Consider the following 14892-nt stretch of genomic DNA (forward strand, 5'->3'; position numbering starts at 1 on the left):
CAGACCCAACTATTTTCTCTGTAGTTGCGTTTTCTAATCTTACTTGTTCTACCGTATTGAGTACTATCTTCTCTAAGATTTGCTCGAGATTTATCTCCGATTGGTAAGATATAAAAAGTAATCACAAAGCTCTTTGTCTCATTCTTTGCGATTCCACAATAACTTCTTCTACTACCATATAGTTAAGTTATTATGAGGTGATTGATATTTCTAGGCTGTTCTTCGGGAATATAAGACCGGATTATCAATTGGTTCCTATTCACCTTGATTTATCAAAAGACGAAACAAAAACTTCGTAGGTATTTCTGTGGGAGACATATTTATCTATCAGAATAGACTTTTTTTTGGGAGACAGATTTGTTTATAAGTCTTCGACTTTGTATCGTAGCAACTCTTAGTTTTGGGTGAGATTAGTTAAGGGAATCAAGTGTGTAGAGTCCTGCTGGGATTCAGAGGCGTAAGGAACACAACTATACCTTAATCGGTGTGAGACTTGGTTAGGGATTAACCACATTCCAGTCCGAAGTTAACTTGTAGTAGGCTAGTGTCTGTAGCAGCTTAATATAGTGTGGTGTTCAAATATGGACTAAGGTCCCGAGGTTTTTCTGCATTTGCAGTTTCCTCGTTAACAAAACTTCTGGTGTCTGTGTTTTTTTTTCCGCATTATATTTGTTTATATAATTGAAATATCTCAGGTTGTTCGTAGTTCAATCAATTGGTAAAATCTGACCTTTGGTTGTTGGATAGAAATTGATTGACGCTTGGACATTGGTTTTTTATACCGTCCAAGTTATTCTCATACCAATCAGTTCACGGATTCCATCCTGTTAATTTGTTTATTGATTTGAGAAAGAGATATAACTTTTGGATATCTTTCCTTGATTGAGTCTGACTGTCTAGTCGATCCTGTTGGAATTATACTAGAGTCAATCCATACAGATTTCCGGACGGAATATTGGGTGTGATTGTAAGACCCCCGCTCTAACAATAATTTGTTTCAAGTGTCAATCAATTTCAATCAACAACCAAAGGTTGGATCTACCAATTGATTGAACTGCGCACAACCTATGATATTTCAATTATATAAATATAATGCGGAAAAGAAATAACACAGACACCGTAAGTTTTGTTAACGAGGAAACCGCAAATGCAGAAAAACCCCGGGACCTAGTCCAGATTTGAACACCACACTGTATTAAGCCGCTACATACACTAGCCTAATACAAGTTACCTTCAGACTAGAAAGTAGTTGAACCCTAACCAAGTCTCATACCGATTAAGGTACAGTCGCGTTCCTTATGACTCTGAATCCCATGCACTTGATTCTCTTAGATGATCTCACCCACAACTAAGAGTTGCTACGACCCAAAAGTCGAAGACTTTATAAACAAATCTGTCTCCCATAGAAAAGTCTATTCTGATAGATAAATTTGTCTCCCACAGAAATACCTACGAAGTTTTTGTTCCGTCTTTTAATAAATCAAGGTGAACAGGAACCAATTGATAATCTTGTCTTATATTCCCGAAGAACAACCTAGAAATATCAATCACCTACAAATAACTTAACTATATGGTAGTAGAACAAGTTATTGTGGAATCACAAAGAATGAGACGAAGAGCTTTGTGATTACTTTTTATATCTTACCTATCGGAGATAATTCTCGAGCCAATCTTAGAGAAGATAGTAATCAATACGATAGAAAAAGTAAGATCGTAACATGCGGTGTGGGGATTAGGTTTTCTAGTTGCTAGAGTTCTCCCTTATATATTCTTTCTAATCAGGATTTGATAGCTTAGAAACAAACCAATCAATATTCACCGTTAGATGAAAACCTGATTTAAGATTCAAGCTAAGTTTTCTTAAAACCAAATCTATATCTCTCCACCATTAGATGTTCTTAGCTTGTTACGCACAAATGAAATATACCTTCATTTAGATATGGGTAACCGTACCTAAACGTGTATATTGAGTTGGCTCAATAACAGTTAACCAAAGTTAGACATATGAACACTTTTTTTATTAACCACATTCATCTAACACTTCTAGATCAAATGATAATCAAATGAATCTAATAATTTTAATCATAGAGTTGTTCAATTGTTTATATTCTCATAGAAGTATACAAGACATAACTGAAGCAAAATCGGATTTGGTTCAAGAGAATCAATTCATGAACATTTAGCCACTGTTTGCAAAGATTACATTCCTTAGTATATGAATGTATATGTTCATGAGTATGAAATCATACTTAACCGATTTTAGAACTTAACCACCTAAGTTTGCAAACGGGTACACAAACTTAAGTTCCGGACTTTGGTCATGTACGATAGTTCGCAAACATGTATGCATACTGTCGTTCCGGACCTAACTCAGTTAAAACCGTTCGCAAACTGGTATGCAAAATTGGTTTCCAGACTTTGAAAGTTAAAACCGTTTGCATACTGGTATGCTAACTTAGTTCCCGGACCTGAATCATACTACAACAGTTTGCATGTTGGTATGCATATTGTGTTATATCCAGATAATGGTTAATTGTTTTAAACTCCCATTTCAATCATTGAAACATCCTGTTGATGGTGGATTTTAGTTCAGGGCTAAAATTGTAAAATCCAAAATTATGCGCTGACATCCTGTAAAGGATAAAGCCACTAATGAGTGATGAATACTTCTTCACTTTACTAATTCACCTAGAATGGAGCATGTAGCAACAAATCCCATATACCCTATGAATTTATAGCATTATCAATTAATGCATGACCATCCTTGTATTTCCTGTGTTGTTCCCGCAGAACTCTCATTATTAGTGCGACATGACGACCGAGTGTTACTCTCAGCAGAGTAACACGAATCTCCAAGTATTAATAGTGAGGCATGCACGAAATACGCGTACATGCTACATCTCTCGGTGTGTTATACTAACCCGATTGAGCATATTTGAATCTGAACTGTCCATATCAGTCTCAGAAACAATCATGACCACGCAAGTTGGCCGCACGATTTAACCAGCCTAGAAGATCCTCAACAGGAGAAGGCTACTACATTAATGACCACCAGCGGGCCCACTTATGCCCTGGTCGGTCGAATACCTACCATGCCTCCCAAACTACCACCGAACACCAGCCTGAAGTTGGATGTCCAGATTGGTATGGAGCAGCTTGGAGGAATCGTACAAACAAAGGCCGCCTATGGCAGTCTCAAGTTCATCACGTCCGTCCAACTTCAGCGGCGTGGTTGGACGGCGTGGATCAGTCCAAAGCCGGTCGAACAAGCGTCATGGTGTACACCGGCGGACCTTCTTCCTACCTGCATGACCGACTCTTCCTTAACCTGACCAGATTCCAATATACGATTGTCCAAAGTTGTGTCAGCGTGAAGAATTGAGGGTCGCAGGAAATTCCACTAAAGGTCCCAAATTGATCACGACCATCCAATTTCACCGGCATGATTGGATGGCTTAGATCGAACCCATAGCCACCAGGAAGGTATTGACGCGTTCACCACCGGCCCAACGTGGGCCCCATATGGTCGACATCCCCAAAGGAGAAGCGTGGCTTGCCAATTCGTCCAGCCAAAGCAGCGTGGACGTGAAACCCTAATTAGGGTTTGCGGCACATCACATGTGTCGCAAATCAGTCTCAACCATCCATCTTCGCAGGTATAGACGGAGGGTGTAGATGTAGATTCAAAGGGCCCAGAGCATGTCAACACAATCACCGTGGGCCCGCCTACATACATGACTAATCGGTCAAGACCAACTATGGTTGGTCGTCTCGATTTGTGCGCCCAAACTAGGCATGGCCGCGCGTTTTCAATAGCAAATCGATCTCGACCACTCAACTTTGCCGGACAAATTGAGTGGCTTAGATCACATCTTCACGGGACAGTGAGGTACAGTACACTGGCCTGCCGACTGCACGCCTGACTGATCGGCCAAGACCGACCATGGTTGGTCGTCTCGAAACGCGCGCCCGAAGTAGGCACGACGTGCGGTCTTCAATTCCTTTGCGGCATGGGATTTCTGTCGCAAATCGATCTCAACCACTCCTCTTTGCCAGAAAATTGAGTGGCTTAGATCGCATCTCCATGGGACAGTGAGGTACAGACACCTACACCAGCATGCCGTCTACACGCATGCCCAATCGGCCCTGCCAAAAACGTGTCCCATGCTTGGATTCGACCAAGCTAAAGGTTGGTGTTCGAGCACCTCCTAAACCCTAATCCGACGGTCGCAGGTGGGTCGCAAGCCATCTCGTCCGTCCAACTTCACCAGCCTGGACGGACACCTAAGACAGGAGTTAGGCGACCAGTGAGGTATCACCACGATCACCGTCCACCACTCTTCCACACAGAGTGATCGCCAAGTCAGGGCTTACCTGTACAGCCTCCAAACGATCACTCGAAGATGGTGGACGTGATGCTATTTCCGCGACTTACTCCGTTAAGCCTTAAAACAGCGATGCTTCATACACGCTGAATATATTCGATGCATTACATGCATAGAATGCACACGATATTTCAAATATCGACTTCCTAAATAACTTAGTTATTTAATCTAGCATCACATGTGCTTTCTGGGTCCCACGATCCACACTCGAGACATTAATCATGTCACAAACTGGGGGATACATATGGGGTATTGGTCTGGCGGTTTAGCGTCAGCGCACAACGCGCCATCACAAGAACGTGTCAGGAAGACATGGACGGTTAGTGATGATGGGAGAAGTGGGCAAGACTGATCGTGTGACACTAACACACGCAACTCCACTACTCCATCACTCCACTTTCTCCACTTCCCACGAGAGACGTGGGTAAGGCTCAATGACTTGTATAAATAGGTTCTCCTCCCTATTTCCAAAAAAGAACAGAAACCAAGTGTTGATACAACCGTATCCAAACCCAGAACTGATAGCTTACATTCTGCAAGCCAGTTCAGCTTTCTGATACAAGTCATACAAGCCAACACCTCACAATCTCAACACCTTCTTCGCTTCCCTCCCTAAGATCAACCCCATCTCCTTCACTTTGTGACCGAAGCAAGTCTGGAACGGCCATTTCTTGGTTTAGGCCGGAGTTGTACATTGATTTCTCGAATCACAAGCACTCCCGTGCAGTGCATTTGTTTAGGGTTTAGATTCATTTCTCATCCACACCCCAAATTACCAAAACCGCAGAAATAGTTTTCACCCATAAACAATTGGCGACCACAGTGGGAGGTTAATCTCTCGGTCGTAAAGTCAATTTCTTCAAAATCCGATTCAACTTTATCAATTTCGAAAAGGGTAGATCTTAGGACCAATTCAATCATCAATCCATTTCAAGATGGTAGAACTCAGGTCTGGATCAGCAATCAATTCTGATGGAGCTAGTGTGGATAACACTCTCGGTATTGATGTACCTGTCAGTGGAGCTACTGTGGTCAATACATCTCTTGGAGCCGTCACTTCTACCACCAACGCCAGCGGAGCAGGAGATGTTCCAGTAAGTGTAACGCCTCCCATCACCAGAGCCAGAGCCGCGAATCCCGACATCTCCTCAAGTGTAACGCCTCCGGTGGTCACCAGAGCAACAGATTCCACTCCTTCGTCAGGACGAGGAGCCGGAGGGACGAGAGGAGGACCATCTCCCATTACCATCGACTTGATGGAGAGGCAGGAAGTTCTTGCTAAGACTCAAACGGATATGGCTACAACTCAGAAAGAGGTACTCACTTTTCAAAACATTAACTGATCGATTCCACAAGAGCCGCGACACCCCTGGAGCCAACAAGGAACGCATTCAACGCACCCGGAGAAGGTACTTCAGCGGCGCGGGCCTACATGGACCTGATCAAAGAAGCAACATCAGATATGAGCGGTCCTGTCATGGAGACTCCTACACCGGGGACTGATCCTCACAACGATCCTCCTCAAGTCAATAGTTTCACTATGAACCAGAGGCCGGATCAGGAAGCAGTTTCTCTAGGAAAGTTTATGCGAACTTTTACACCTCTCGAAGAATCAGCGGGCGGAGACGTTTTGCTGCAATCAACCAGAGGAAGGTCACAACCGTCCCTACATGTCACCGCACGCATCAAGGATTCAGAGTTCAAGAGGGCCCTTATCGACACAGGAGCGTCTTCGAATGTGATTACTCTCAAGACTCTCAGGACATCCAAGGTTCGCCAAGGAAAGGTCGTACGGAAGCTACTACAACGACGAGCCACGAGGAAGTAGATGCTCACCAGCTGCAGGACGGTACCAATTCCACAACTGATGAGCTCGAAGTGGTCAACATCGGGGATGAGGAATATCCTAGGCCTATCTCCATCATTTCGACCTTGTCTGTGGAGGAACACACGATACTTGTGCAACTTCTCAAGGAATACCAGGACATATTTTCCTGGACGTATGAAGAAATGCCAGATTTATATTGGTCACCCATCATCTACATGTCATACCCGGATCCAAGCCGGTTGCAGTTCAGACACGAGGAAAATGGACAGATCAGGTGTTGCATGGATTTCAGATACTTAAACAGATGCCGCCCCAAAAACGATTCTCCTCTACCTAACATCGACATGTTAGCAGATGCAACCAGCGGACACGGCATGTTCTCCTCCATGGATGGATGTAGCGGCTACAATCAGATAAGGATATACGAGCATGAAGAAAGTAAGATAGCTTTTCGAACTCCTCTCGGAAATTTTTGTTATACTGTACTGCCATTTGGTTTAAAGAATGCCGGTGCAACGTATCAACTCTCTATGACGGCAATCTTCCACTGGAGTCGATACCTCAAGAGAGCCTCCTCAAGAAGATAACGATGTCCACGCGTCATGTCGAGCAAAATCCGGGCGAGTCACTCTATCATACGATGGTGCATGTCTATCGTGCTATGTTGGAGAATCTGCGCTTTTGGTCATCCTCTGGACTTCGTGAAGCTGTTGAACGCTCATCTACAACAGCATCTGCCCTGCTAGAAAGAACCAGTTTCGCTGAAGCAGTAAAAGGAAAACCACCGAGATACAACATCCTGCGCGTCCAAAATTGCCAACTTCAACTCTAGTACCACATGCATGACTACCGCAATAATGAAACAACGTCCAAGATATTCCATATCTGGATCGACGGTAACTACATCAATGAGAGACGCTTTCAGAATTTGTCTCTCGTGGAAAACGTAGTTCTGTTACCAAAGGAGATTGCACCTAGGACTTAAGAGGATGCCAAGTTCGTACAACTTGTCACCACGCCTCTCCCTGCCAGTCTCTTCCGATCACAGCTACTGCCAAGAATTGTTGTTGCTTGTCGATTGATACCATCCAGAGCTTCACCATATCAACGACCATGACGTACAAAAGACCCATCGGGCATACAAGATAGAACCATGTAAACCACGCTTGGGGACTGAGGCTCAACACGAAGTTCCTTCACCGTCAGTCAAGGATTTCTTCAACACGAGAGAGATGGTCAATCAAGAAGCATGGAATTCACAAAAGTAAATCAAACTGAAGAGGAAGCCACTTCAACTCTCCCTCCAGCAGAAGCTGCTTCAATGGTATATTCAAGAGCCGCCTCAACGCTCTCTCCGGGACCCACGTTCGCTTCAGAATCCTGCTTCAATGCTCTCTCCAGGAGCCATCTCCACATTTGCTTCAGAAGCTGCTTCAATGGTCTATTCAAGAGCCGCCTTAACGCTCTCTCCGGGACCCACGTTCGCTTCAGAATCCTGCTTCAACACTCTCTCCAGGAGCCGGTTCAACGTTCGCACCAGAATCCACTTTAACATCCTCTTGAGCCGTTTCAACACGCAAGCTACATCAATAATCTGCGCTTTGGTCAAGTTATATTTGATGTACTCATTGCTCAACATATGTCTCATCCATCCTTCATAAGGGCCCAGCGGAGCATGACAAACCTTGAAGTCAATAAGAGAAGGGTTATCTTGTGGAACGACTATTTTCAGATAGTTGAAAGGGCACGGTGAACAACTCATCATCGATGTTCGGCATATCTTTGAAGCTGTCAGCACTCCCTGACTTGGCATCAGCATTATCCCCAGAAGACATCTTAGCAGGACCCCTTTTGTTCATCCTACAATAAAATAAAAGCGGGGGAGTCAGTACTTGTATGAAAATGCATGGGATGTGTAGTCACGCACGAAAGGACATACATTCACGTTAAAATACACCAGGCTGGGCAAAGCAAACAAGGATGGTATTGGGACACGTCAGCAAACGAGGCCGGTGTTAGTCAAGTCCGCGAAGCCGGTGTTGGTCGAGATCGCAAGGCTAATATCCCGTCACGCAAGCAAGACTGATATCACGTCACGCAAGTAGGACGGTATTGAGTCACGTCAGGCCGGTATTGGTCAAGGCTGATCAAGGTCACAAGGGTGGTACTGGTCCACGTCAGCAAACAAGGCTGGTATTGAGCCACGTTAGCAAACAAAGCCGGTGTTGGTCAATTTCACGAAGCCGGTGTTGATCAAGGTCACAAGGCCGAACGAAACAAGACAACAAGGTTGGTGTCGATCGAAGCAGCGATGTCCGTCAGCAAGGTCATGGTTCGTCAAATCAGCAAGGCCGGTGTTGGTCAAGGGGCAAGTCTGGTGTTGGGGTGAGGCAACAGGTATGGTGCTTGGTCGAAGCAGGCACAGCCGGCCCCAAGCAAAGCAGACATGCGGCGGGTCCCACGTTCGAGCAAGGCAGGCATAACAAGCCCACGTTCGAGCAAGGCAGGCATAACGATCCCACGTTCGAGCAAGCAGGCGCATGATGAGTCCCACGATCGAGCGAAGCAGGCGCAACAGTCCGTTGAGCAGGCACATCAGCCCCACGCTCGAGCGGAAAAATCACGAAGCAGGCTCTCGACCGAAGCAGGCATAACAAGGTCGATCGAAGCAGGAAAGACCGACATCATGCTAGGGGAACGCTCGCCTAGACGCCTCTTGAACGTGACATGCTCCAAGGACAGGACGACTCGTCTCTCCTGGTAACATCTAACTTTGTCTCATAAGTTTTATCTGTATATGTCACCATCTAATGCCTACCCCACAATAGTGTAACCATTATGTGCTAGGTATGGGACTTAATGTTGATGGTGGACTTTAGTTCAGGGCTAAAATTGTAAAAGCCAAAATTATGCGCTGACATCCTGTAAAGGATAAAGCCATTAATGAGTGATGAATACTTCTTCACTTTACTAATTCACCTAGAACGGAGCATGTAACAACAGATCCCATATACCCTATGAATTTATAGCATTATCAATTAATGCATGACCAGCCTTGTATTTCATGTGTTGTTCCCGCAGAACTCTCATTATTAGTGCGACATGACGACCGAGTGTTACTCTCAGCAGAGTAACACGAATCTCCAAGTATTAATAGTGAGGCATGCACGAAATACGCGTACATGCTACATCTCTCGGTGTGTTATACTAACCCGATTGAGCATATTTGAAATTGAACTGTCCATATCAGTCTCAGAAACAATCATGACCGCGCAAGTTGGCCGCACGATTTAACCAGCCTAGACGATCCTCAGCAGGAGCAGGCTACTACATTAATGACCACAAGCGGGCCCACTTATGCCCTGGTCGGTCGAATACCTACCATGCCTCCCAAACTACCACCGAACACCAGCCTGAAGTTGGATGTCCAGATTGGTATGGAGCAGCTTGGAGGAATCGTACAAACAAAGGCCGCCTATGGCAGTCTCAAGTTCATCACGTCCGTCCAACTTCACCGGCGTGGTTGGACGGCGTGGATCAGCCCAAATCCGGTCGAACAAGCACCGTGGTGTACACCGGAGGACCTTCTTCCTACCTGCATGACCGACTCTTCCTTAACCTGACCAGATTGCAATATATGATTGTCCAAAGTTGTGTCAGCGTGAAGAATTGAGGGTCGCAGGAAATTCCACTAAAGGACCCAAATTGATCACGACCATCCAATTTCACCGGCATGATTGGATGGCTTAGATCGAACCCATAGCCACCAGGAAGGTATTGACGCGTTCACCACCGGCCCAACGTGGGCCTCACATGGTCGACATCCCCAAAGGAGAAGCGTGGCTTGCCAATTCGTCCAGCCAAAGCAGCGTGGACGTGAAACCCTAATTAGGGTTTGCGGCACATCACATGTGTCGCAAATCAGTCTCAACCATCCATCTTCGCAGGTATAGACGGAGGGTGTAGATGTAGATTCAAAGGGACCAGAGCATGTCAACACAATCACCGTGGGCCCGCCTACATACATGACTAATCGGTCAAGACCATCTATGGTTGGTCGTCTCGATTTGTGCGCCCAAACTAGGCATGGCCGCGCGTTTTCAATAGCAAATCGATCCCGACCACTCAACTTTGCCGGACAAATTGAGTGGCTTAGATCACATCTTAACGGGACAGTGAGGTACAAACGTGTAAACTGGCCTGCCGACTGCACGCCTGACTGATCGGCCAAGACTGACCATGGTTGGTCGTCTCGAAACGCGCGCCCGAAGTAGGCACGACGTGCGGTCTTCAATTCCTTTGCGGCATAGGATTTCTATCGCAAATCGATCTCAACCACTCCTCTTTGCCAGATAAATTGAGTGGCTTAGATCGCATCTCCATGCGACAGTGAGGTACATACACCTACACTAGCATGCCGTCTACACGCATGCCCAATCGTCCCTGCCAAAAACGTGTCCCATGCTTGGATTCGACCAAGCTAAATGTTGGTGTTCTAGCACCTCCTAAACCCTAATCCGACGGTCGCAGATGTGGGTCGCAAGCCATCTCGTCCGTCCAACTTCACCAGCCTGGACGGACATCCTAAGACTGGAGTTAGGCGATCAGTGAGGTATCACCACGATCACCGTCCACCACTCTTCCACACAGAGTGATCGGCCAAGTTAGGGCTTACCTATACAGCCTCCAAACGATCACTCGAAGATGGCTGGACATGATGCTATTTTCCGCGACTTACTCCGTTAAGCCTTAAAACATCGATGCTTCATACACGCTGAATATATTCGATGCATTACATACATAGAATGCACACGATATTTCACAAATATCGACTTCCTAAATAACTTAGTTATTTAATCTAGCATCACATGTTGCTTTTTGTGGGTCCCACGATCCACACTCGAGACATTAATCATGTCACAAACTGGGGGATACATACTGGGGTATTGGTCTGGCGGTTTACAGCGTACAGCGCACAACGCGCCATCAGAAGAACGTGTTAGGAAGACATGGATGGTTAGTGATGATGGGAAAAGTGGGTAAGACTGATTGTGTGACACTAACACACGCAACTCCACTACTCCATCACTCCACTTCCTCCACTTCCCACGAGAGACGTGGGTAAGGCACAATGACTTGTATAAATAGGTTCTCCTCCCTATTTCCAAAAAAAAGACAGAAACCAAGTGTTGATACAACCGTATCCAAACAACATAACTAATAGCTTACATTCTGCAAGCCAGATCAGCTTTCTGATACAAGTCATACATAGCCAACACCTCCACAATCTCAACACCTTCTTCGCTTCCCTCCCTAAGATCAACCCCATCTCCTTCACTTTGTGACCGAAGCAAGTCTGGAACGGCCATTTCTTGGTTTAGGCCGGAGTTGTACAGATTGATTTCTCGAATCACAAGCACTCCCGTGCAGTGCATTTGTTTAGGGTTTAGATTTATTTCTCATCCACACACCCCATATTACCAAAACCAGCAGAAATAGTTTTCACCCATAAACACATCCTTAGACGACGACAATAGTTGTCTCACACCAACTATTAGTGCATAAGTAATTTTCAAGTCACTGAATGATCAATACGAAACATTCAGAGTCGACATTAAATGACTGTCTCACACAAATCATGTAAGATGTTTCAAGGCAACTTTCACATGATCATCTTTTGACTTATCATTTAGTATCCAACAAATAAATTGTTTCCAACTAAATTCGTCAAGAATAATGATGAACGCAGCTAAAGCAAAAAGCTTTCCGACACATATTTCGAGAAAGATATATGCGAGTTAAGCTCAGCTCGAAATATCAAATATGTATAATGTAAAAGTCTATATAGTTATACGACTTAGTCTCCATAGGAGATAGAATAGGATAGAATTCTGAGTGATAGATAAGTTTTAGTCTCCACATACCTTTTGTTGATGAAGTTCCTCTAAGTTCTCCTCAGTAGATCTTCGTCTTCAATCGATGAACGCCGTGAAGTTTAAAGCTCAACTACACATTCTATCATAATCCGAGACATAGCTATAAGTAGACTATAAATCAAGACTTATAGTTTTAATCACCTAAACTTGACAAACAAGCTTGAGATAGCAATGCTTGCGAGTTCGACCGAGCAGTGCTCTAAAATTATTAATAGAAGAAAAAAATTGAGGGTTCGTTCGGATATGAGAAAAGAAGGAAAAGAAAAAGAGCGGAGGGAAGAAGATAACATTTTCATTCGATCCCTGTGCTTGTTCATGTATTTAACATCCGGGGTATGCAAGTTTTAGGATTTTGATGGGTAGGAATTAGGATGATAAGTTGTGGGTGCATAGATAAAGGGTACCGTTAGTGTTTCTAGGTGTATATAAAGGAACACCCATTTGCACTGGCTGCGCTATGAGCTGCATGATGTAAATGACGGACCAACGTGGTGCTGCAACCTGAACCATATTACTGAATGAATCATAAAAGAAAAACAGGTGCATTCGCCCCTGCGGTCCGTATTATTTGCACTGGCTGCGCTATGAGCTGCATCATATATAAGTTAGCTCTCCAAATTTCAGCTCCTTCAAAATTTGCATGTATCCGCACCTAATCGATGTTAGGCGAGGTGTATATAAATGATCAACAATCATATTTTTGCAAGCCGAAGTGAAGCACAATTCTATGTCCAAAGGATGACATGAAGAATCAGTTTCTTCAAACATAAACAGCATGTACACATTATATAGAAGATCAACATTTCTCAATACTGTTCTTATCTTCAAATTTGCAAAGCACAATATACTGGGTCTGACTTATTTATTTCTAGGTTAATTAGAACCTATATTGTGGAGAAAAATTACAACCATGAATGAATATTAGTTCGTTCACATTACGTTGCAAAATAGCTTGGATTTGCTTCATAACAAATTCTCATCGTTCTAATATTCTCAATCCATGAGCTTCCCTGTTTAACTTTTCCCAATAACATCCTTGTAAGTTTCCTTGATTTTCTGAAACAATGCTTGCCTGAATGTGCAAAGTTCATAATTTGAGTTAGTGTCGATGGTATATCATTAATTGTCGAAACTCTTAAAGTAGCATTGTACAACCTATTGTCTGCAAGGGGAAAAATATCAAATTATATCTCACCTGTCTGGCTTGAAAACCAAGTTCTTGTAGGCGAACCACTGCAATAAAGATCCAAACACAAGATTGAATGGATATTAGAATTTGAAACCACTTTATCGGGTCTGCAAAATGATTTTTGATTATTTAACATAAGCAAACATTGTTGTGATTGCAACCACTATTTTCCTTTTCTTTTTTTTTTTGATGCTATAAGGACTGTTGTGACCATGAAACTAACAGCCCTATTCCAAACCATGTTTGATAGGAAGAAGGTACTTCTGCCTTTCTGACAACAAGAGTTTCTAATTTTAAGTTTATCATGTGAAACTATGGATTTTAGTTTCTAAAACTAAACCATGCATCAAATCATCAACCGTGATTATATCAATTACAAATTTTGAAAACAATCGGAATCAGTACAGCCAAGACTTACCCCAGAATAACCAATTCCAACAAGCTCAAAAACCCCAGGAATTAATGGAAGCCTGTCAATTGCCTGTAACAAGTATCATTTATCAACATTTATGAATTGTGAAGACTAAACAAAATGTACGATGATTATGAAAGCCTTACTGATATCATTCCAGCAGATCCCCACAAGGCAACTACACCTGCAACGGCAAGTGAAGATACGGCATATTTATCTTCAACATTGTCCCACTGCCAATCCATCTCCACAGTTAGCGTTATCAATTTTTAATCTTCCTCAGAAAAACAATTCAAGAAAAGAAAAGTGAACCTACTATAATATACTGTAGTATATATAAAACAACAATTTCTTACAGCTTCTAGGATGGTCTTCACAATCTCAGGCGTCTCAGCAGCTTCAGCTGGTGCATCCCCGGTAGCCATGGCGACAACATTACGTGCAAGTTTACGGCCTATAAACATTCAATTAAGCAACAAGAAAGCTAAAATTAACATGTCCATACAGATGCATTTGAGAAAAAGTCTAGTTAATCCAGGAAATATTTAGCAAGGAGTATCTGGAGTGTCAACGTACAGTAAGTCGTAGACTTCCATGTTTGCAATCGATTTTGAGACGACATAGTTGGTGGAGGGAGTGTTGGTAGGCTGACACATTGTGGTGATGCCACGGCACCGGTGGTTCTTCCATCGTTGAGGGTTGACGAAGAGGAAATAGCAAGTCTTAATGAAGTTGTTGACGAGGCCATGGCTTCTTCAAAACCTCCTTAATATTATTACAAATATCTCAGCGTTGCAGATTGAGAGGGCGAGGAAAGAAGTTGTTTTTTTTAAGAGGGAAACGTAAAATTTGAGGGACAATCTTCTCACAATTTTGAAGAGGGAAGACCATTCATTTCGCTACACCATCTAGATAGAGGTTTTAAGGCTCTCCATTGGCTCAGCTTCAATATCCGGCCCTACCTCCTCTTTTTCTGTTATAATTTTCTTGTATTTTACTTTTTCTGATAATTATTTCTTTGGAACCGGATTTTGTTACAAGCCATTCTTTTGTTATCCTTTTTCCGTTTCTCAAATTGAAATCTCTTCTTTTCAGTCGAGCTATGCTACTTGGAAGGTAAATAGGCAACTAAACCTAGGGTC

General features: G+C 43.6%; 1 protein-coding gene across 1 annotated transcript; it reads right to left on the bottom strand.

The window, feature by feature from the left end:
• Positions 1 to 12872: 12872 nt before the first annotated feature.
• LOC113297640 (protein CURVATURE THYLAKOID 1B, chloroplastic-like) lies at positions 12873 to 14631 on the bottom strand. Its single transcript, XM_026546184.1, has 6 exons — positions 14327 to 14631; positions 14107 to 14204; positions 13897 to 13983; positions 13757 to 13819; positions 13345 to 13382; positions 12873 to 13221 (listed from the first exon to the last, which is right to left on the bottom strand). Exons 1-6 carry the CDS (start codon positions 14496 to 14498, stop codon positions 13164 to 13166), a joined length of 516 nt encoding a protein of 171 aa, XP_026401969.1. The 5' UTR covers positions 14499 to 14631; the 3' UTR covers positions 12873 to 13163.
• Between the last annotated feature and the right edge of the window lie 261 nt (positions 14632 to 14892).

Source organism: Papaver somniferum, chromosome 7 (assembly GCF_003573695.1).
Source record: "Papaver somniferum cultivar HN1 chromosome 7, ASM357369v1, whole genome shotgun sequence".
NCBI lineage: Eukaryota > Viridiplantae > Streptophyta > Magnoliopsida > Ranunculales > Papaveraceae > Papaver > Papaver somniferum.